At 37.2% G+C, this 23,349-nt stretch overlaps 2 protein-coding genes across 6 annotated transcripts in view; both read left to right on the top strand.

Moving 5' to 3' along the window:
- The first annotated feature begins 623 nt into the window (after positions 1-623).
- On the top strand, positions 624-7,008 carry LOC116713655 (delta-1-pyrroline-5-carboxylate synthase-like). The gene is made up of 17 exons (XM_032553866.1): positions 624-768; positions 1,271-1,386; positions 1,669-1,820; positions 1,913-2,062; positions 2,167-2,271; positions 2,362-2,520; positions 2,653-2,743; positions 3,307-3,431; positions 3,559-3,703; positions 3,795-3,868; positions 3,971-4,070; positions 4,459-4,679; positions 4,769-4,906; positions 4,974-5,169; positions 5,698-5,819; positions 5,906-6,188; positions 6,307-7,008. The coding sequence occupies exons 2-17, from the start codon at positions 1,290-1,292 to the stop codon at positions 6,486-6,488; spliced, it is 2,340 nt and encodes a 779-aa protein (XP_032409757.1). The 5' UTR covers positions 624-768; positions 1,271-1,289; the 3' UTR covers positions 6,489-7,008.
- A 626-nt stretch (positions 7,009-7,634) lies between these two features.
- ate1 (arginyltransferase 1) overlaps positions 7,635-23,349 on the top strand; it is a 59,608-nt gene continuing 43,893 nt past the window's right edge. For 3 of the 5 annotated variants that reach the window (XM_032553419.1, XM_032553417.1, XM_032553416.1), the window contains exons 1-6: positions 7,636-7,809; positions 12,647-12,710; positions 13,806-13,868; positions 15,327-15,430; positions 15,566-15,802; positions 19,931-20,127. In XM_032553419.1, the coding sequence (XP_032409310.1) occupies positions 7,710-7,809; positions 12,647-12,710; positions 13,806-13,868; positions 15,327-15,430; positions 15,566-15,802; positions 19,931-20,127 (765 nt within the window). In that variant the 5' untranslated portion in view covers positions 7,636-7,709. Of the gene's footprint in view, positions 7,810-12,646; positions 12,711-13,805; positions 13,869-15,326; positions 15,431-15,565; positions 15,803-19,930; positions 20,128-23,349 lie in introns of all 5 variants that reach the window. The other 2 variants (XM_032553420.1, XM_032553418.1) reach the window with 1 other exon arrangement.

The following is a 23,349-nucleotide window of genomic DNA, read 5'->3' as shown; positions in this document are numbered from 1 at the left end:
TTCCCCCACTTTTAGGTGTGGCACATAAACTTTTAACAGGGTTGAAGCTTTGAGAAGGCCAATCCAGGAGCTTAATATTAGCCTGCTTTGTTTATTAAAGAGTTTAAAGAGCAATTATCCATTATCAGTAAAACTGGCTGGAAATCAATCCCATAGCACCATGCTGCCACCGTCATGCCTATTTTATTTATTTATTTCGAACATGATAGAAGTATAAATTCACACACATGAACAAGGAATGCAAAAGACACATGTTTGTACTAAAATAATCTCAACATGCTCGAAAAGGAAATGCTTGACAGGTACCCAAGGCCAAAAGCCATATTTCTGGCACACTCAGATAAAAAGAAAATGGATGGAATATCAAAGTACAACCAATGTAAAAAAATTAAGTTTCTCGTTAACCACGACAAACTTAAGTGGTCAACTTAAGCTTTATAAGTTCTGGGCCTTTTCATCGCTAAAGACTTTACAGAATATTTGTTACTATTTCTATGTATAGTTGCTTTATTACCAGAAGCCGTCCAGAACGTGTTTTTATGCGTAGTTAAAACGTACGTTGCTTTAGCTTATAGGATTTCCTGCGTACACGCTGGTCGCTATTAGATACGTAGTCACTTTTCGTGAATCCCTCCGGTCCGCTTCACTTCCCAAACAACGTGGGCTGTGGATGTGGCAGCAGACAGTCAGACTGACTGACTGACTACGTGTCCCCTCTTTGCAGACCACTGTTGTGTTGGCTGGCTTTCTAACTCTTCGCACTGTCAGGTAACAGCTTATTTTGTTCAATAAAACAACTTTCCGCTGCTGCTAAATGTCTCGAAACTGCAGCTAACTGTAGCTAAAGCTAGCTAACGTTAGCTCGCTGCAGGTTCGTGTTGACATCTGTTGTATTTGCTAAGCAGGTGTTGTATTCTTATTTATTAAGTTTTGAAGCATAATTAATTAATATATTATATGATTTACTTGTATAAAACACTTTTTTGTGGATTTCAGTGATCTGAAAACATCTTCTCTGGGTCAGTGTGTCAAGTTATGACAGCAAACAGCATTCCGAACATGAAAGCAAACTTCCCAGAAAGTACAACTGAATAATGCTTATTGGTTTCCTCCGCCACATAGTATTTATTTTAACGTATTTAAATGTTATATTTCTGTTGTAGATTGACTCCTATGCAGCCCATCTTTGAATAAAACTGCAGCTTATCCCAGTTGAGGTTATTCCCCTGTTCCAGTAACCTGACATTGATTTGTATGGTCATCTCTACAGGTCTTCAGGTGTTTGTGCCATGTTTGCCAGGCTGGCTCTGTGCTCTCGCCTGCCATCCAGGATCCGGCAGACCAATGTCGGTCCAGTCTCCATCAGAGAATTCTCGCAGGCTAAATGTAAGCTACCACCCAGGTCCTCGTCTGGAAATGATAGTTCCAGGCTTTACTCCTGATGCTTATTTCAGTCTGACTATCCATTCATTTAATTTATCCATGCATCAGCCTGTACGTCTGCCCTAAACCTACTTAAAAAATGATTAAATCTAAGTTTTCAGCAACCCCGATTTGCATATAACAGCATCAACTAAACAGAGACATATTTTCCCTGACTTGCGATTCTCAAAATTCCATGTATTAAGTAAAATCACATTTTTAAAATGTGTTTCTTCTTTCTTGCAGTTTTGCTCCCACGTTCCCATGGGAAATCGTTTGCCCACCGCAGTGAGCTGAAGCAGGCCAAGCGCATCGTGGTGAAACTGGGCAGCGCCGTGGTTACACGAGGCGATGAGTGTGGCCTATCGCTGGGACGGCTGGCCTCCATAGTGGAGCAGGTGATGCTACAGACATGGTCATGACAGACATTTTATTGGAGAGTCACTTTTCAAATACAAACCTGAATGTAGTGTTTTTTGTGTACCACAAGGTGGCCATGTTGCAGAATCAAGGCCGGGAGATGATGATTGTTACGAGCGGCGCTGTGGCTTTTGGGAAGCAGCGTCTCAGACATGAGATTCTGTTGTCTCAGAGCGTCAGACAAGCCTTGCACTCTGGACAGAACCAACTCAAAGACATTGTAACTAATTCTTTAGCACCACAAATTATATTCCACTTAGAAATTACTCCTATCTGCTATCTAAATGTTTGATTTACTCTTCTAATGTGATTTCTCTGACTCAGTCCGTTCCAGTTTTAGAGGCCAGAGCATGTGCAGCTGCAGGACAAAGTGGTCTGATGGCTCTGTATGAAGCTATGTTCACCCAGTACAGCATCTGCACGGCACAGGTTTGTATTTGGCTTTTCTTTACAGATTACAACCAACAGCAGATAGGTTAAAAAGCTTCTTAAATGTGATTATTTCTGTCCTTTTTGTAGATTTTGGTAACCAATTTGGATTTCCACGACGAGCAGAAACGTCGCAACCTGAACAGCACGCTACACGAGCTGCTGCGGATGAACATCGTGCCTATCATCAACACCAACGACGCCGTTGTGCCACCCCCTGTTCCCAACAGTGACCTACAGGGGGTAAATGTGGGTACTGTTTGTTGGTAAAAGTGGTAGTTGCATGCTCATTTTTGTGCTGTCCATTTACTGACCACGAGTATTTGTTTAATGTGTTATTAAGAGACATGTTAGGTGAATAAGTTTTTGCTTGTATTTTAGGTCATAAGCATAAAAGACAATGACAGCTTGGCTGCACGGCTGGCTGTTGAGATGAAAGCTGATCTTCTCATTGCTCTGTCTGACGTTCAAGGTACAGTGAAGAAGGAAATGTTTGCTTTTGACAAAAAAATGACATTTAACCGATTAATTTCAGCATTCACTCTTATCATTATGTCACATCTTGACTCGAAAATATTTCCCGCTTTTGCTCTTTTAAAGTTCTCCAGATTTGTCAGGCTCCCTTGTCCACATATTTGTTCAGGTGAAACCACACTTTTTTTTTCTGTCAGATTTAGTGCTGAACTTTGACTGGGCCAACCTAAAACTTTATTTTCTGACAGCAATATGTTGTCAGTTTGGATGTATGCTTGGAATCACATAGTGGTACTGAAAAATAAGTAATTTTCATCTTTTTGGCTCCAACTTGAATCTTTTGGTTTAACACTGACTGATGTTTCGAAATGTACATAATTTCGTCCATTTAACTAATCCCCAAGTTTACCTTTGAAGAAAATTACTGTTTAAAAGTAGTTGGGTGTCTAAGACTGTTTGTAAATCAGGTAGGTTTTAAATTTAAATTGATAATAAAAGTCTTAAAACATCCTGAGTTTAACTCACAGGCAAAGTTTTAATGTGTAAAATTGTGTCCTGCAGGCTTGTATGACAGTCCTCCTGGAACCGACGATGCTAAGCTCATTGACATCTTCTACCCCGGGGACCAGCAGTCAATCACTTATGGCACCAAATCCAGAGTCGGCATTGGTGGCATGGAGGCCAAGGTAAGCACTACAGACGATCTGTTATCTCTGATTATAAAAAAGGAAGATCAAATATTTAGTCAGAACAAAGTTTTGACTAAATTACAGATTATTTTTATAATCTGACTAAATATTTGCTGTGGATCAGGTGAAAGCAGCCCTCTGGGCGCTTCAAGGAGGGACCTCAGTCATCATCGCCAATGGCACAGATCCTAAAGTCACAGGCCACGTCATCACAGACATTGTCGAAGGGAAAAAGATTGGCACCTTTTTCTCCGAAGTAAAACCTGCAGGTATTTATCGAAACCACATGGATAAGGTACTTGATCCTTATTTTTGGATGTGCATTAAATTTCGACCTGTGTATGTATTGACCACAATCAGGGCCAACTGTGGAGCAGCAGACAGAGATGGCACGGCACGCTGGACGGGCACTTGCATCTTTACTCCCTGAACAAGTATGTGGGTGAAAGATATCACCCCAAATGAGGAGTTATTAGGAGATGATGTGTGTTTTTTAATTTTTTATTTATCATCTATCACAATGTTTGTGTTTGCAGAGAGGAGAAATCATCTGCTGTCTTGCTGAGCTACTTACAGAAAAGAAGGATGAGATTCTTAGTGCCAACAGGAAAGACATGGAGTTAGCAACAGCAACAGGTAGAGCTCATTGCTGCTGATGACGTTGAAAGGAAAATGATTCCTTTCAGTCAGAGCTAGACCAATTTTGTTTTTCCTTGTTGTCTGAATTTCTTTCAAATCTGATTTCCCAATGTCAATTTTCATTTTTCTAAGGAATGTGACATGCAGTTTAAAAAACAAAACCTGCAAAAAAATGACTGTGCTTCAAAATGTTCTACATTTGTGTATCAAAATACATGTCCCTAACCTTTTTTTCTGGTCATTAAACTCCAAACAAATTGCACTGAAGTACACCCTATTAGTTTATGTGCTTTATAAACCTAAAATAATAGGTGAATTAGGACTTTACGGTATTTATTGGTGCACCTCGAACAGTTTTTAAAATAATCAATCACTCTGCACTCAGGTCGTTTGTCGCAGCCTCTGATCAATCGCCTCAGTCTGTCTACTGCTAAGCTGAACAGCCTCGCCATCGGCCTGCGCCAGCTTGCCGTATCTTCTGGGAACAGTGTGGGTCGGGTGCTGAGGCGGACCAGGGTGGCTAACAACCTGGAGCTGGAGCAAATCACTGTTCCCATCGGGGTCTTGCTGGTCATTTTTGAGTCACGTCCTGATTGCCTCCCACAGGTAGAACAGTCCCAGAACCAACCATTCTGCTTTTCTTTAAATTTCGGATTATCAGAACCGATTCATTGTATTATAAAAACTCTTTGCAGGTATCGGCCCTCGCTATTGCCAGTGGAAACGCGTTGCTTCTTAAAGGAGGCAAAGAAGCGTCAAACACCAACAAAATCCTTCATCAACTCACACAGGAAGCACTTTCAATTCATGGAGTAGCTGATGCCATTCAGCTGGTAAGGCTTGTTTATTCAGTCACCTCCTTAATTTTCTACTTGCATTAAAATGTAAAATGTTATAAAGGTGAGCACGCGTGAGGAGGTGGAGGATTTGTGCAAGCTGGACAAAATGATCGACCTGATCATTCCAAGAGGTTCCTCTGAGCTGGTCCGAGACATTCAGAGGGCAGCCAAGGGCGTTCCTGTGCTGGGCCACAGTGAGGGTGTCTGCCATGTTTATGTCGACAATGAAGCCAGCATGGACAAAGCCATTGATGTTGGTATGTATTAGCGGCACACAGCTGAAAAGTCTTCATTCTGGGATTTTGTTTAAGCTTCATATCTCTTAAACTTTTTCACATTCTGTCAATTTACAATAACAAACTACATTGTGTTTCATTGGGATTTTATGTAGAGAACCAGCACAGAGCAGTTCATTCTTGGGACTTGAGAGGAAATTCAGGCATGTGTTTGGTGTGGCATGGTTTTGTTTTCAGTATCTCTGAAACAATAATTTGCAGAATTTTTGGAGTATATTGCTACCAGTTTTGTAAGTTTAGAGACTTAAGTCTTTGTTGTTCTTCGCAAAACAGATAAAGCTTGTTCTGGACTTTGACTAGGCCATTTTTAACACATGAATAATTTTGATCCAACCATGCTATTGTAGCTCTGACTGTATGTTTACATAAAATCCCAATAACACCCAAGTTTGTGATCGTCATTTGGTAAAAGATGAAAAAGTTAGAATCTTTATCAAAATGGTGAACATTTTGTTGCTGAATGAACATGGAGACTCTCTTTTGTTCTAGTCAGAGACTCCAAATGTGACTATCCTGCAGCCTGTAATGCCATGGAGACCCTTCTTATTCACAGAGATTTGCTGCGCACTCCTTTATTCGACCAGATCATTGATATGTTGAGGACAGAAGAAGTAAGAAACATGCACTGACACCAAATCTGGTCTCCACTAGAAAGGTAGTTTGGTTCTTTGTTTCACTAATTATTGTTGTCCTTCAGGTAAAGATTCATGCGGGTCCTCGCTTTGCATCGTACTTAACCTTTAGCCCATCTGAGGTGAAGTCTCTCCGAACAGAGTACGGGGACCTGGAGTGCTGCATCGAGGTGGTAGACAGCATGCAGGACGCTGTGGACCACATTCACAAATACGGCAGCTCCCACACTGATGTCATTGTCACAGAGAACGAGGAAACAGCCGAGCAGTTCCTGCAGCAGGTCGACAGCGCCTGCGTATTCTGGAACTCCAGCTCTCGCTTTGCCGACGGATACCGCTTTGGCCTGGGTGAGCAAAACATCAGGCATGCCTTTACATATCTCCTTATTAATAAACAACGCCTTCAAGTGCAAAATAACAGATTTTTGCATGTTGTTTTTAAACATTTTTTATTTAATCACTGCAGGAGCTGAGGTTGGCATTAGCACAGCAAGGATACACGCCAGGGGACCAGTGGGTTTGGAGGGACTCCTCACGACCAAATGGGTCCTTCGAGGAGAGGGACACACTGTGGCAGACTTCTCCGAGCAAGGCAGTATGAAATATCTCCACGAGAGCATCCCGGTCCCACATGGACATATTAATTAGGAGATCTCCCAGCTGGAGCCTAATCAACAGATGTCTGGAAAGAGTTTATTAGAGTCTTGTGTCAAAAGGTATCATTTCAACTTCCTAGCTGCTCTTTCATCACCTGTGTGAGTTTACTATGTCAGTGCAGGAGACTTGCAAACACAATCGGGTTGATTTTTGTAGATTTCCAATTTCCTAATTCTGTGAACCGGTACTGAAACCTGTGAATCTGAATCTTTCAGCGCATTAACAAAACGTACATTTTGCTAGAGCAACAAAAAAGAACTATGCATAATGCAGACATAAAGTAAAGCTCATTTCCCCTTCTACAAAGTCATTTTTGTAACAAGATTTTAAAAAATGGATCATTGGCTCAGCTGCGATTTTCTAATTTATTTTTTTTTTACATTTAAAGTCTCCCTTTGCTTTGTAGATCACTGCAAGTATTGTTTGTGCAAGATCTCGGTTCTGATTTTTTATTTTTTTTGCTGTCCTCTTTGCAGAGATAATTTAATAAACATGGTGTACAGTTCTTAAATCATGAGTTTGTACTTTGTACTTATCAGACTATATAATTGCAAGTGCATTATTCATTTTATGTGATAAATCGGAACAAAAGTGCAAAACTGAAGTGAAAGAAAAAAATATACAAAAAAAAACAAAATCTGTTGCTGTCTTTATCCCCATTAATAATATCTTTAGGATACATTTTACCAAGTGACCTGTTTAGTAAATGAAATCCATTTCTTTTTACTTAATGAGTATAAAAACAACTGTTCTGTAGGGATTATATTTTTGTTTGAGAACAATACACACCTCTATAAGAGATCCTTCCTGCCCACAGCCATCAGCATCTACAACAAGAAGAACCTTGGATAATATGAATCACAGCGTTTAATTTCAATGTGGGATTAGTATAATAATTTTTAGTAAATTAAAATACACTGAACATTGGTTAAGTGAAAAGTTCTGGTGTGTATACTTTTTAAGGCACTGAGAAGCATGATTGTTAATCTATTGTAACAATATCTCCCATTTACATGTTAGAAATTGTTTGTAAAAGATTAATACAATCTCAATTTTGTGAATACACTAGAGGCATCTGTTACAGTGGATATTAATGCTCTCAGACATGGAGTCTTTGAACGCAGCACCCCAGACGCATAGGCTGTGGGCGGAGTACCCGTCACCGGTTGACCTACCAAACTCAGCTGTCAGCTGTGTGTCTGCATTGTAAAGATGGCAGGAAGCAACTCTTATACTATAGTAGAATATTTTGGAGGGGATGATGGCTACCGCTGCGGTTACTGCAAAAATGATAAGGGAAACTTCTCTCACGGTAGGTTCTGTTGAAGATGTCGAAGAAACGGAGTTGGGCATTTAACTGAGCTAGCTAATGCTAATCAAGCTGAGCCATGTACTTGCTGGAAATAGATAAAAATTTGGGAAAAATGCGATATGTATTTGAAGTTAATTCTGTACGACTTATTGTAATGTCAGTATATGTCACATTTTAATTGTTTTATTTCTTGACTAGACCCTAAAGTGAACACTTTCTGAGCGTTAGCTTAGCTTTTAGCCGGTAGCATCATGTAGCTTTACTCTAAGAAAACCCCCCAAAACCCAGCGCTGCCATTCAGTGAAACTAGGCAAAACAGAAGCGCACTATATGGTACTACTGTCATGTTCAGTATATTTTACTACGGGTTATTTACGTTACTTCAAGAGGTTATCTGTACTCCTGCTAGCTATTGAACAATACCGCCTGAGTAAACTATTTCCTTCGACGCTGTTTCCGTGTTATGTGGAAAGAGTTCCAGTAAGATTGTGTTTTCTCTTTGGATCGTTAACTGCAATGGCGTGTAGAACGAATCCAACACCCATTAGCTAGAGTGCATCGTCAAGCATTTGGTTTGATTTAGACTGCTGCATGGGGTCAGACAAGTTCAGCATGACATAAACAAACGTCAAAGAAAATACGTCTGTAAGAGACGCAGAACTGCAGTTACCGTATTTGCAACCTGTGATTTTTAGAAATGCATTATCAGTTGCCAAGTAAACAGAGACAGGAGGTTGTGGATCAGATCCAGGGTTGCTAAACATTGATCTAAAAAAGAGTCAGTGGGCTGATTATTCAATGGACTTTAATGTATTTTACTTTAATGCTGTCTATTTTAAGATCTGAAATGTATCCTCTTCAGACTTTGTTGGGTATATCAAGTTTCATTATTAACATTTATTTTAGATAATTTATGTAGAGAGGTCAGGTGGGTAGTAACTAGTTACTAGAGGAGAGTTTTTGACAAAAAAAAAAAAAAAACCCAAAACAAACAAAAAATCCATTTTGGAATAGTTTTGCTACACTTGACTTGTTATAAAGTATCACTACTCTTAGTTGAGAGAGATTTGTGGATATCCTTTGTACTGTAAGTAACTTTGCTGAATGAAGAACAGTGATGTTTTAACCAAAAATCAACCACATACACATATTTTAGAATTCTTGTTTGTAAGCTTTGTTGTTCTATTGTCATTTTCTATCTGCTTTGCAATTGGTCATGAAAATGCAGTAAACTCTGTATTATCACTGGAGGTATTTTCATCTGGTCCTCATATATAGATTACTTTAAGTATATATTTTATATTCAGATCAGTTCATCTTCGGTTTAAATGATTGAAATTTGAAAAACCTGAAATTCTTTGAAGGAAATCCATTATTGTCTTTTGAACTGAAGTTTTTTATCAACAATTTTTGATGTGGAAAATGGTTTTTTCTGCCTAAATGTTATATATTTTTTGATTATGTTAGTTGTTTGTATTTATTTCATCTTAATTTTCAAAATAACAGGATTTACTCTGAGAATTTTTGATTTTCAGATAAAATCATTTTAAAATACTTATTACTATATTCTGGTCGGTCACTCTGAACTCAAGTAGTTATTTTATGACATACCTTTTTACTCTTGAGTAATTTCTTGAACAAAATCTTTTTATTTTTACTTACTTTAAAAATATGTTGAAATATTGCAACTCTTATATGTCACAATAAATGTTGTCTCAAGGCACATGGCAAATCCAATTAATATCCAGAAAAAGCCCACACACACACCTCCCCACCCCCACGCGCACCCTCCGCCACACACACACCAAACACACACACACACACACACACACCCCCACCCACACACACACACACACACACACACACACATATATATATAAATAAATTATAGTCATGATTGGTTTTCAGTGTATTGTGCAGTTTTACTTCCTATGCTCTGTAATTTTTTTTTTACATTTGTTGAACTTTTCTCTTGTATTTTCTTTTGTTTTGTCAGCCTTGACCACAATGTGAACTCTTTCTTGCACCTGAAGTAGGCCATACAAATGTTGACACCCATACTTATCAAACCTATCTTTCACAACCAGCACAAATCTGTATTCTCTGGTCATTCACCTTAATGTTTTTTTAGCTGGGAGCTGCAGCAGATTTCAGACTATTACTTGTTGCTTTTAAAAAAAAGTTTTCTGCTTATTTTTTTCTGTTTGTGTCATTATATTGTGATTCTCCATCTGTAATCTCAAGTACATTACCATGAAACATTTATACAAACTGTCTTTTATCAAAATGTGTATGTTTTTCTGAAACTGATTAATATTTTAAGACAAAAAAAAAAGTAAAAGAGATGTAATTTTTCCTGCAGGACAGAATGGTGGTATTAAATTATAATCAGGTTGACTATACTTAGGGTTCAGGGAGCTCCTAATGCAGTCAATGAGCAACTGGGTACAAAGTCTGCAGACGATAGCTGTGATCTAATCCAAGAGTGGTAATCTGGGTAGTTACGTCATGGAGGCATGGCAAAGCTCCAGGAAGTCAGACGACATGAAAACATTCGTAATTCTTACACGAAGCAGGAATTTTCTGCATAACCCAAGGAAAAGATGTGTATTTAGTTTGTTTTCAAACTGATTATAATTTTCTTAAATTTTTATGGCTTTTGTGTAATGTTTTGGATGTAAAATGTTCATTTTCTGAGAATATACAGATTTAATCTGTGCTGGAAAAATATGGCAGTGATTATCAGATAACTATGTATGAACAATTTGTCTTTCCGTATTCACTGTTTCATTAGTTTCCATCACTGTGATTGGTTGGATAATGTTATCAAGGCTTCTGTTGTAAAGGTAAAGGTAATTTTATTTATATAGCACATTTTCAGCAACAAGGCAATACAAAGTGCTTGTACACAAAGCACATCTCACTCTGCAGTACAGAGCCCAACATCTGCTGTTATTGTGTCTGTTTTGCTTCAGGGAAAACTGAAGAATGGATCAGATGATTGTTTTGTGCTACAGGAACAGCAGCTTTTTTGTTCACGTCAGTCGCATGTGATTCATCTGTACGTCTGACTGACATGAATATCTTAAATTAATGATCCTCGTTATGGCATGTTTTCAGCCATTTTTCAAAAGTTTACTCCAGATACTGCAGTTATTGATTTATTTTTTGCTGATTTAACTCTGTTAAATCTGGTGGACTATCATTAAACTAATAAATGCAGGCTTCAGGGAGCTATGCAGGGTTTTAAAGTGGAATATCGCCACTTTAGAAACTGCATTTCTTAATTGAATGTCAAAGTGCAGGTATTAATAATACAATTACTTAATTACTTGGATACTACATAGTTGTCTGATATTTCTCTATAGAGATTCGAAGACACTGGTGGAGATGAATGTTTTAAAGTGCATGTTTCAAACTTGAGGCGTGTGGGCCATATTCGGCCCGCCACATTTCAATGGCACTTCAGACATAACAGGGCCAGAGAAATATAACTTCAAGATAATAATTGTATGCTTAAATATTAGTTAAATGAAATCAATTGTTACTTGTATAGGGACAAATGTTATCAATGTAAACAGATGTTGAATATTATTTAATCTTAGGTAAGGCAAATTGAAGTCAGAGAAAGGTGTAATATTTAACAGTTTGTTAATGGGTAGTTTTACCTTTACGTTCTGCCACGACCGGCTTTCGTGATCTTAATGTGGCCTAAAGTGAAAATGAGTTTGACATCTTGTTTTAAAGCGTAAAGCAAAACCTCTCCCCTGGTAGATTTTGAAAAATTCCTCCAAAGTGAGCAGAGCCAAGAGAGACCCAGCCAAATGTGGGGATAAAGGGAGGGGGTGTGATCAGAATGAAGGACGTGCTGTTGTTAGTACATTGTCACTATGTTTTTTTGACTTTTCAGACACCTCTAGTGATTTGTTTTTTTTTAAATTTGCTTTACAAAATCCAAATAGTGGTAAATCTATCAACTTTCTTTCTGTGTTGTTGGAAACTTTTATGATGACATTGCTCCAATTGAGCAGCACCAAGTTTCAGCAGCCAAACTTTTGTATCTGTTTGCGTTGACTGGTTTGGTCTGGTAGTTTTCCTTTATTGAATCATGCTGTGTTCTCCCCTCTCTGTGGACTCAAATTAACCCTATTCTCCTGGGACATGAAGCATTATACTCACTAGAAATGTGTGTGTGTGTGTGTGTGTGTGTGTTGTGAACTGTGATCCAGGCAGTTCATTTGGCTGTTCCAGATGTAAATTGATAGTTGACTGTACAGACTCACAGATTAGGGTATGTGCGCTTGTGCACAATGTGCATATGGTTGTTATGTGTTAATAAAAGGTCAGAATCCAAATCCCAGCGGATCTGCTCTGGCTACAAATAACAGACTTGTATGTTTCCATTGGGACTTTACAGCACTGTGGGAAATTGGGACTGGATTGTCAAGGAAAATGTGATTTAAGATGCAGTAAATATTTTTCCCCGGTGCTCCATTCTCAAGGAGTTCTTTAATAAACTAGAGTCTGTTTTATCTTTCTGCTGAAAACTGTAAAACAGTGTTTAAATGAATTTGACCTTGCGACATTCAGTTTTATAAATTAATTTGTCTCTGTTTTTTTCTGTAACTTTAGTCAGATAAAACTGCACACCATTGTGTATAATAAACAATAATTTTATTCTGAATTGTTGATAATAAATTGCGGAATCTTTTCTAAATGAAGCTTTTCTTTTCCTTCACATGAAATATATTAAACATCTTGATTATAATTAATTTGAACAATGTTTACTCCTATTAAAATAAATGTCTTGTTTATTCTTTGTTGTTTTTTTTGGCAGGAATGTGGTCTCATTCTATGACCGTACAAGACTACCAAGATTTAATCGATCGGGGATGGAGAAGGTACATTCATTATTTGTTTTATATAGAGAAAGTTTTACTCTCATCCTACAAAAGCTTGGACATGTATTCAAATAAAATCAGTTTTACTTCATTTGTTTGTATCTTTTCTGCAGTTTTATTTGTCTCATTTGGGTTTTTCTGGGGTAGCTTTGCTTCCATTTTATTTGTTTGCTATTAGAAGTTACTTTTGATTGTTAAGCTGCTGCCGGGTCTTATTTTTTACTCATGGCCCTAAAAACCTTTGTAGATAAAAATAATAATAATAATTGGCCACAATGAAGTAAATTTCTGTTAGAAAAACTTAGAAATTTGTAGATTTCACATATTTAAAAGAAGATAACTTAGTTATTCTCTGATGTCAACCATTTGCAAAATCAACCCAATTGTATCTGCAGGTCTCCTGCACTGATATATCACAATTTTCTGTGATTAAACACATAAATTTACAGTATCAAAACTTGAATATTCTCTGACATTGTAAAATCAGAAATTTTCAAGAGAAATTTTCACAAGTTTTCTGAGATTAGAAACTCATTTGCCAAAAAAGCAGCAGAAGTTGATTAAGACTGAGGGGGTAAAAGTTGGAGATGCACATCTGGATATTTCTGGGTATAAACCCAGGAGATGTTCTGATATGAAAAAAGCCGAATCTACCATTAATGCTTTGGAAAAAAAAAACAGATGCTCTTCTCCTAAATTTACTACTTTAACCGTAGAATAATTCTGTTCAATTTGTTGTAAATGTCTGATTTTATGTATCTTGTTTCTTTATTTTCTTGCTTTTCATTGACATGTTTTACCTGGGTAATTTGATTTTGTTTTCTTTTGGTTGATATCTTGTTATTTCCTCTTTAGTCTAAGTAATATCTATTTTTCAATGTACACATGACCATCCACTGTGGTTTATAATCTAGGCATAATCTTGAATTGACTCTTTTGCTCTTTTTGTCTGAAATGGATGACCCAGTCAGTAATCTGAATGCTTGTCTTCTCCTTTCCTGCTCTGAGTTTATACATTATAACAAATCAGTGGAAAATCTTTAAACAGAGAAGAATGACTTTAACAGTAAAGGTTACCATTGTTTTGTTTTTCAGAAGTGGAAAATATGTTTACAAGCCCATAATGAAGAAGACATGCTGTCCTCAGTATACCATCAGGTAATTTTTTAGTTAAGCATTCACATTATGATGCACTACTCTGATCCAGAGAACAGCTGGAATCAAGGAATGAATTTCATCTAAATTTGGAGCTTTTAATAATTTTGTTTGACACGTTCTTTTTCCAGAGAGGAATCATGACATAATATAAAAAGCCAAAAGACAAAACAAGAATCATTTGCAAATATTTAAATTTGTTGTGGATTCACTCTGATCCACGAAGGATGAAAATTACATGTATAGGGTCAAATGTATACATACACTGCCAACTATTTTTTAGTTGTGTCTCTAGTAAACTGCACCTCCACCACAATGTTTTGCTCCCATCATCCTGAGTGCCTGTAACCTAAAATGCTTCTGGATATTTAGATGCTTTTTTTGACAGACATTATTAAATTTTTTTTTCTGGCCCAAACTAAGCTTCTAATCATGTTTAATTTTAATCATGCAAATGTTATTGTGGTGGCTTTGGGATGGGTATTCCAGGAGGTTAATGTTTGCACCTCTTTATCCATTCAGAAGCTAGTTTTAAGGTTGTTGATTTCTTGTGATGTTGAAAAAATTTGGAGACAGCCACAGTTTCTTACTATTCCTTACCCTTTTTGTGACGCCAGTATCACTGGCTAGTTAAACAGACCCTCAGCATGACGCTACCACTGCCATGTCTGAAAGTTGTAATAGTGTTCTAATATCTAAAAGCTTGACTTTCCCAAACATTATTCTTTTCACTGAGCTCAGCCTTTGTTTCATCATTAAAGACTCTCATTAAAAGTTTCTCCAGAAGGCTTTTAGCTTGTTCATGTGGCCTTTTACAAATTTCACACGAGCTTTAACGTTTGGAGGGGCGGCTTGTTTGTTGGGTTAGTACACTCTGTCCATGGTAAAAGTGGCTTCACTATGGAAAATGACTATTGTTCCCTATTATTTGGGGTTGACAATTTGGATCAGATGGTTGAAAATTAAGAGCTATTTGTGTGTTCCAACTGGATAATAAGGCCAAACACACATCAGATGTGGTTTTGCAATAAATAAATCAGGCTAACATTAGGCTCTAGAGTTGCTCAAACCTCAGCCTATAGAAACTGTATTGACTACACTAAAAAGCCTTGTTAGTACAAGGAAACCAAGCCATTGAAATGAGCGTGCCATTGTTCAACTATTCAGCAGACTTTATGATGACTGCATGTTATTTATTTATTTATTTTAGTTTAGCCACGACTTGCTAAGGGACGTTGAAGTTTGTTGTGTTGTTTATATTTGGGCCTCAATGTGTAACGATGACAGTGTGTAGATAAGAGAAAGTCTACCAGACATTAAACTTGGGCACCAAATTATTTATTTAAAACCACTAAAGTAAAAGCACAAACTGACATTTATACATATGATGTTAATCTTGGAGAGGAACTGTCCACCCAAACTGAAAAATTTCTAACTTTATTTGATCTTTTCTCCCTCAAGGTGTCATGCACTGAATTTCCAGCCTTCTAAATCTCATAAGAAAATCTTGAAGAAAATGAGCAAATATATTTCTAAAGGAGAACTGCCAACAGCACAGGCGGATGGTAAGAAGGTTGCTCCTACATGCAAAGAAAATGTTTTGTAAATGTATGAAAAACATTGGTGTACAAGCAGCTTGTTACTGGATGTGGGTTTATAGTACACGCTAGTTGCATAAATGTTTGTTTTGTGTCCTGCAGGGGAGCCAATGGATTCTGTCTGCGAAGAAGCTGGTCCACGGGAACCTACTAAAGTCTGTCAGTCAGATTTAAAAGTTGTTGCTAACGCAGATATTAAAGATGAAGTACCAAACTGTTCCGCTGCTACAGAAGTTCAGAAAAACTCAGAGGATTCTACAGCTGGAAGTTCAGAAAATTTCCAGAATGATTCAGCTTCAGTCTCAGAAGGGGGAACAGATGCCAAAGCTTCTAAGCCAGGTAAAAAAAAATTATAGCTCTTTTTAAACAAACATAATTTCACAGTATTTATTTATTTATTTATTACTGATTTCCATTATTGTAATTTTTTGTCATTGTAAAAATTGTGTCAAATGATTATGGAACTTCATGAGCTGTCATTTATTTTCTGTTGAAGGTGTTTTGTTTGCAAAAGTGGCATCTTTCATATGTTGATGGATAATTAGTGAACAGTAAGGATTCTAATCTGCTTGTTGAACAAGTCTGAAAAGTGTGGGATGCATTACAGTTAGCCCCATGAGCCGAACATTTTCAATTTGAAGTTGATAGTAATTGAAGGCCACAAAATAATGATTTTTTAAAATTAATATTTCCCCCCAAAACTGCTAAATGTTTTGTTTTTATCTGCACAACATTTTCATAAAATGAAGAAGTCTTATTTCCATAGAAAAGTGAACTGTAGATTATTGTAGATCTGAAAAATAAAATCTAGCATGTTTGCCTTGTTTAAAAATCACAAACAAACAAAACTGCAAACAACATCTTTAAGGGTGAGTGTTTTTCTGTTATCTTTGGATCTGTTGTTTATTCTGAGCAACATTTACAGCATATAGATCAAAAGCATTTGCTTTATTTAGTGGAATTTACTAAAAGCGTGCATCATGTCTGCCCATGAATGAGGCTGACATTTAATGAAATGAGTACTTTGTGTTGTACCTTTGATTTTTATGATACTTTATTTTGGCTATATCTTTTTCAAAAGATAGTGAAAATTTCACTGTAAGATTTATCTGCATCAACCTCCAATCTTGAGCTGGGAAAACAAGTTTGTGCCATTTTTGTATTGCAGTGTACGTCCACATGAAATCACTATGAGGGCCACAAATGGCCCCCAGGCCGCACTTTGGACACCTCTCTTATAAAGCATTAAAATGTAAGAAAATCTTCATGTTCTGTAGCTTTTCCTAGCCATTATGGACTCCTGCTGTGCTGCTGTTCTGCAATATTTAATTTCCACTGCCTTCCAGAAGGTGTCACTGTTCACCAAGCTGCCCCAACCTGGAGCAGTTTGGAGGCAGTTGAGCTCTCCCCTTCATTACTAGGAGATTGTGTGACTTGAACTTGTCTTTCATATTCCTCTCCTCACTTGGCCAGCACAGGATATCCTCATAGCCAGCTTTATGTAATGAATCAACAGTTCTCAAGTGAGGAGATAATAAACTCCCTTTAGATACAGGAAGTAGAACTTTCATTTCCAAAAACTTAATGAGAACAGCTCCCATCGCAGGGGCAGGATGGTTCTGTACAAGCTGAGCTTTTCGCAGACATAAACATTCAGTGAGAAACTGCAGCAGTGGCAGTGCTGTTGTTCCACTATGCCTGTGTCAGCACCAGTCTTCTTTGGGCTACAGTGTCAGGAATAACAAGCCTTTTCAGCAAAGCGGAAACAGGAGGATTTACTGCCCACCCCACCACCCCTGCATTTACCTCCAACAGAAAACACCTGGTCATATATTTCCTCAGCTTTTATTACTAGAGGCTTTATACCTTTAGGGAGGATCCAGTTCCAGGTTGAGAAAACACGACTTCCCATACCTTAAATGCAGACAGGGGTCTCAAAGGAACAAGCCAATACAGAAATGTAAGATTGTCCTGTTTTAATTACTTTAGAAAGTTTCTTAGGTAGACAGAAAATGACTCACACTTGAGTTTTAAGCAGAAACCCCTCATCTGAAACCCATTGTGAGTTTTAGTAACTCTGACATTAGACAACCTGGATCATCTTTAAAGTTTACATAAAAACCAGCTGTATTTGAATTACATTTACACTTTACAATCAGTGTATCTTGTTTAATTTTCTTCAAAATGGAAGATGAATATCCCAGATTTTATGAAGTGTTAACTGCAGGACTGAAAGCATCCATCTTGAACAGGAAGTTATCTGTCAGAGTTTATCTTCACTGCAGCTGCATTCTTTATCCTCAGGAGTAAACATGTCTCTGTGTGATATTAAGAAGGAAAGTATCTGTTATTGATGAGGGTGTAGCTAAACTTGATTTGTACACTGACAACTACGGTTCAATCTGCACAGAAAGAGGCAGCGTAATGATGCGCTTCAAGATTCAGCAACCCACCAAACAAGCAATCATTTGCTCTTCAGAGGACAGCATCTGCTTTAAAGTAGGAACTAAAATGCCTCTTCCTCATGACATCATCAGAGGGGAAAGCTTGTCAGTGGGCTGATGTTGGCAGCTGGCAGTGGTGCAAGCAGGATACGACTATCACTTCCTTATTGCTCCAAACAGGATGTGGGGGTGTAAACTGTTGACATGGGATGCCCGGAGTCCTACAGGACTTGGGAGGAGCCCAAGAAGTTGTAGTGGTGGGGAAGAAAAAGGGGGGACACATAGAAAGAAAACAGTTTGTGTGCTTGAAAATCAGAACTGTCAGAATCAGAATCAGAAAGATGGTTAGCTTTTTTCCTGTAAGGGAGAAACAAATTTTATTTATGATGACTTCTGCTTCTTAATAAATACTATCTACCTGGTAACCATCTGGACTTTATTTGCCCATTTTTTATTGCTTTATAACAGTTCAGAAGCTACAACAATGTCCACAACATATAAAACAGCCTGACGTTAGGACATTCAGCACAGTTTTAGGCTGAAACCAAAGATTTACAGATCAATTGATTCCATTCAATTTAGTTTAATTATATAGTGCCAATTCACAACATGTCACTTGACATGTCATCTCAAGTCACTTTATAAAAGTCAAGTGTCAAGTTTAGTTTATTCATCAGAAATGTTTTCTGTTTAAGGAAACTCGGGATGTTGCATTGAGTCACTGACTTGCAGCAATCCCTTCTTCAGACGGAGCAGACAAACAAAAAGGAAACAGAATCACAGATCCAAGATTACTTTCTGTTAGAGAAAAGTAAGAAGTAAAAGAGAAATACATCTAAAGAAATTAGTTCTTAGCCAGTTTCAAACGTATAGCTAAATAGAACAACTAAATGCAGCTTCGATGAACAGTGAAAAACGAGAGGAAAAAACATAAAAAATTTAAATGACAGCAAATGCAAAAATTGGAGAGTACTAGGAGAATGCAGCGTAGTTAGTTTTTTTCTGTAAAATTATAACAATATTTACTGTAAAGCAGGGCTTTACTACAGTTTTATCTAAAAAGAGAATGTTGACCGTCTTGAGATTTTAAACTGTTTTTAGCACCTTGCTAATAGTTAGCTTGTTTAGCTATCGTAATTGGAAACAGCAGCCTCACTGAGTATTCTCTACAGGTCGTAACGCTTGTCTTAACACTGAGATTTCCCTAAAGCTTGGCAACATTTCCAAATCCAAGATCTTCAAGATGTTCCATGAACAGAGGTTGAAAGCTCAAAATGCTTAAAAAGAGCAATTGCTGAAGTCTCACTTCGTTGAATAATGGAAGTCTAAATTAACAGCCAACATGCTGTTTCCTATTAAGTAGCTGCCACACCTCACTGATACAGAAAATAGGCAACTTTGAATCTGCTTCACTTGGTAGCAACTTCAACATGGAAGAGTGCTGCTGTTGATGGCAGCTAAGACTGGAAAATCTAGATTTTTTTCTTTTGTGTGTGTGTTTCCACTCAGTTACCAGTCAGAATCGGTCAAGCTGAAAGTCATCCACTGCCTTTGTGTCACTTTTTAGAGTGATAAATGTCAATGAGTTTGTTTTTCATTTGTTCTTGATGATTTGTTACTTTTGGAAATATTTTAGCATGCTTCATGTTAGGTTCTGTTTCAGTGGTTTCTAGATTTTACAGGTCTAGAAGAAATTAGGTCTTAGTGTCTGGATAGCTTTTTACTTTAAGTGAAATCCTCTTTTGAAAACTCTGTTCTGCAAATATCCATGACATTTTTGCCTGACACTGAAATTAATTCAGAAATACAAGAAATCTGTATGAAGCAAATCCTTTTCCTCCTTCAGTACCAACTTCCACTCCGATATCGGTTGTTGGCCAGTTATCGCAGTGGCCAGTTGGTCTGTTTTCCTGACCAACTGGCTGGTCAGGAAAATCATCTGAACCTGTTCATAAGACTAATTCCAGTTCTAGTCTCATACTCTAGTTTTGTTTTGACAATCATTCTTCCTCTTCTGGCACAGGGTTGGGAGCAGATCCTAGCCGTCCGCCTTGCAGAAAGGCCAAAGATTTAAGAAAGGAGCGTCGTCTTCAGAAAGACCAGAAAAGACAACATGGTGCTGGAATCTCGCTAGCAAAGCCTGCCAATACTAACCAACCCAAAACACTGGAGGAGTTCATCAGCGAGTCTTTAGAGGACAACTCCTCTGATCGCCTTGAGGTGAGCAGAGTTTTTAAAGCAGCTTGTTTTTGAAACTTAGCTTTATTTTTCGTAAAGAAATGACATTCTTTGGTTAAAGCCTCTTCCTCGACCACAGTGACTTCACCGTGTGTTTATTTGCGCGGAAGCAATAGCTGAGTGGAAAAAGCAGATCTTCCTAGATCGAATTCAACAAAACGACAGGCACACCACAGAGACCGATGAAACTTTAGATGATGTTGAAACCACAATATTTAGCAGAACCACGAAGCAAAGACATGGAAATAAACTTTCAGGAGGAAGCATGTTGATGTAGAATGATGGCTGGTAATGGCTTCCGACCGAGGTTGGTAGCATAACGTCAGTTTTGGTCTGAAGCAGATTTAGAGCCAGATGCTGCAGCGAAGTAGGCAGTGAGGCCATTTTCCAATCAATGCTTCTACATTGAATTCATCTGTTTGCCTGCACTAATCATTTAATTTCACTAAATGAATGTGCAAGGTTAGGCTTCTCAAATGAAGGTTAATTAAAGGCTTTATGGAGGTTTTTACATGATCAATACAGCAGTATAAATCAGATGTAGTGAAGCAATATTAGATTTCTTTCTCTAAATTAAATATGTTTTTAATCAATTTAATTGATTTTTCTGGATCTGTGACTCATTTTACTGCTTTTCAACTAACTTTGACCTTGAAGAGTTTTTTGTACTAATGTTTAAACTTTCATTTTTCAAGGAGGGTGATAAGGAAAGTAAAATAAAAAAGTCTCCAGAAAATGTATCAAAGTTTTTGGCAGCAATGTTTCTACTGTAGAATAATGTGAATTTGACTTAAGGCCTTGGCTTAAGGCTTTTAGCTAATAGTAAAAATGAATGTGGAGGACACTGTTTGGAAAATAAATATTGAGAAAGAAGTTGATGTCATTGCTTTTATTTATATGATTGGTTTTAAGTTTATAACAAACCGAAATCCATAATCAGCAACAGGAAGGACAAATATAGATTTACAATCAGCCTATCAGTTTTCAGGTCTTAAAAGCCGGTGCGGTTTTAATTTCCACCACCAGGGGTCAGTGTAACAACATCAGAGATCTTTTAGCTTCTGAAGGAAACTGTGGAACATTCCACAGCATTCTCCTCTGAGCCGCCCACTATCTTTGCAGTTTGATCACTTTTGATAAATCGGTCTTTGATCATTTATAGCTGGGCTTTTTCTGTTATATTCAGCCATATACATACACAAAACGTCAGTTTCACAGTAGCATATATGATACTGTAAAATAAAACCTCTCCCTGTCAGTAAAGTAAATTTTGACTGATAATAATGAATGTTTAGGATTATGTGAGTAAAGGATGTAGTTAATTATATGGCTTCTATGTCCAGTAGACTTAATGTTTTGGTTTGGCTATAAGGTGAAGATGGCAAGTGTTCACATGAGAGAGTCAGTATTCTATCCAAGCAAAACAAACCTCATGTTCAGTTTTGCATCCTGTTCTTCTCAGATATTCATATGGCAGCATCTCTCTGGCCAACAAAAGCTTCCAAACGAAGAGGCGCTTAATTAAAAAGGGGATCTGCAAGTTGAGAAAGCAACACTCAGACACTTCTCTTTCCAAATCTTGTCCTGATTTTCTTTTTCTTTTCTATTTAGTCTAATTCTTAACTCTCCAATAATTTTGATTAAACAAAAAATAAGCTGTGGATGTTAGCAGATCATAGACTGTAAAAAAATATTACTCATTGTTTGGCAACTTCTTTTATGGAGGTTATAAGTCCAACATTAGGGTCTTATCCCATTGAAGCTTTAAAATGGAACATTATGTTCATGTATTTGATCTGTTTGAGACTTATAAGGTTGTGCTTTCTGTTGCAGATCACTCCTACCCAAAAGTATGCTCCACTTTAGGATCTATTATTCCAGGACCAGATTTTAAAATGATAATGCATTCTGATTTGAAAGTGCTTCTTGTGGAAACAAATGTAATCAAAAATGTGGTGTATATTATTTGGAGTTCCCTATAAAATGCTCTTTTTAAACCAAATTACTCATCTCAACCAGTTATTTAAAGAACATTAGTTTGAAAGTTTTACTGGATTAACTTCCATTTTATGACTATGGGTCTATGAACAAAAGAACAAGACTACTATGTCTCTATTATTGGGTTGAGCTGATATATTTTGGCAACATAACTTTAATAGCCTCAATTGTAACCTCTTTAACATAAAAACATTGTAAAATGCACCTTTTAAAAATTGTTTATTTGACTCATGGTTGTTATTTTGATGTTGGCTTTTATTTTCTTTAGGACACCGTAAACTCCTATTTTGAAAGAGGCTGTATAAGTAGCTTTACACATATTTATTTACCTTAGTTTAATAAATTCACAGCGAAACATGATCAGATAATTAGTTCTTATTGTTAAAGTAACTGCCTTTCCTTAATCGTTTTAGTTTTGAATTTAGAAATATGACACTAGGTACAGCATAAATTCAATTGATGTTTGTCAACTTATTAGTAAGCAGTTGGTCACATGCCGTCATCAGTTTCATACAAACCTATTTTGATTTCAGTTGAAAACTGAAAAACATGGTGAAGTCACTGAGTTGAGCTCATGCATTTTTTCTATTTATGATTTTCTGTCATGTACAGTCCAGTTGAAAAGAAAGCCCTCCCTCTTTATCAGGTCTAGAGTTTTTATCATAAAAAATGAACAGGCTCAAAAATAATAGTTGATATCTGATACCAGTCCAGGTAATGTGTCAGTATCCGAGTTCCTCTCTAAAAGGAACTGCTATAGAGCCTGCTATTGGAGCACAGTGGACTCCCGCCTATTTGTGGTTGAGTATTTTTGGGTTTTTCTGTGGTAAAAATGGAAATATCTGTAAAAAAAAAAAAAAAATGCAGCATGGAAGCTGAAGTACCTAGGTGCAATTCTACTTGACATGCTAATGGTTGGCGCTTTCGTTGGCATTGACTGGCTGCACCCTGAAGAGCGGAGATAAGAAAAACTGTAAATGATAGGCTCAGCTGCAAAATGGTTTCCACTGCATTAAATGCATGTTAAAGCATATTTGGTATTTGAACTTTAAAATACTCATTTATTAGCATTTTTAGAGGGGGTTTTGGAACACTGGGGGTTCACTGCACTACCTGTGATTGATAGGTCTGCAAATTCCTCACTGTCTTACTACCTATTGTACATGGTATGTAATACAATTTGGCAAACCATATTCATTGGGTTGA

The sequence above is a fragment of the Xiphophorus hellerii genome, chromosome 22, assembly GCF_003331165.1.
Source record: "Xiphophorus hellerii strain 12219 chromosome 22, Xiphophorus_hellerii-4.1, whole genome shotgun sequence".
NCBI lineage: Eukaryota > Metazoa > Chordata > Actinopteri > Cyprinodontiformes > Poeciliidae > Xiphophorus > Xiphophorus hellerii.
The sequence above is the reverse complement of the archived record's forward strand: the minus strand, read 5'-3'. Positions and strand labels throughout refer to the sequence as shown.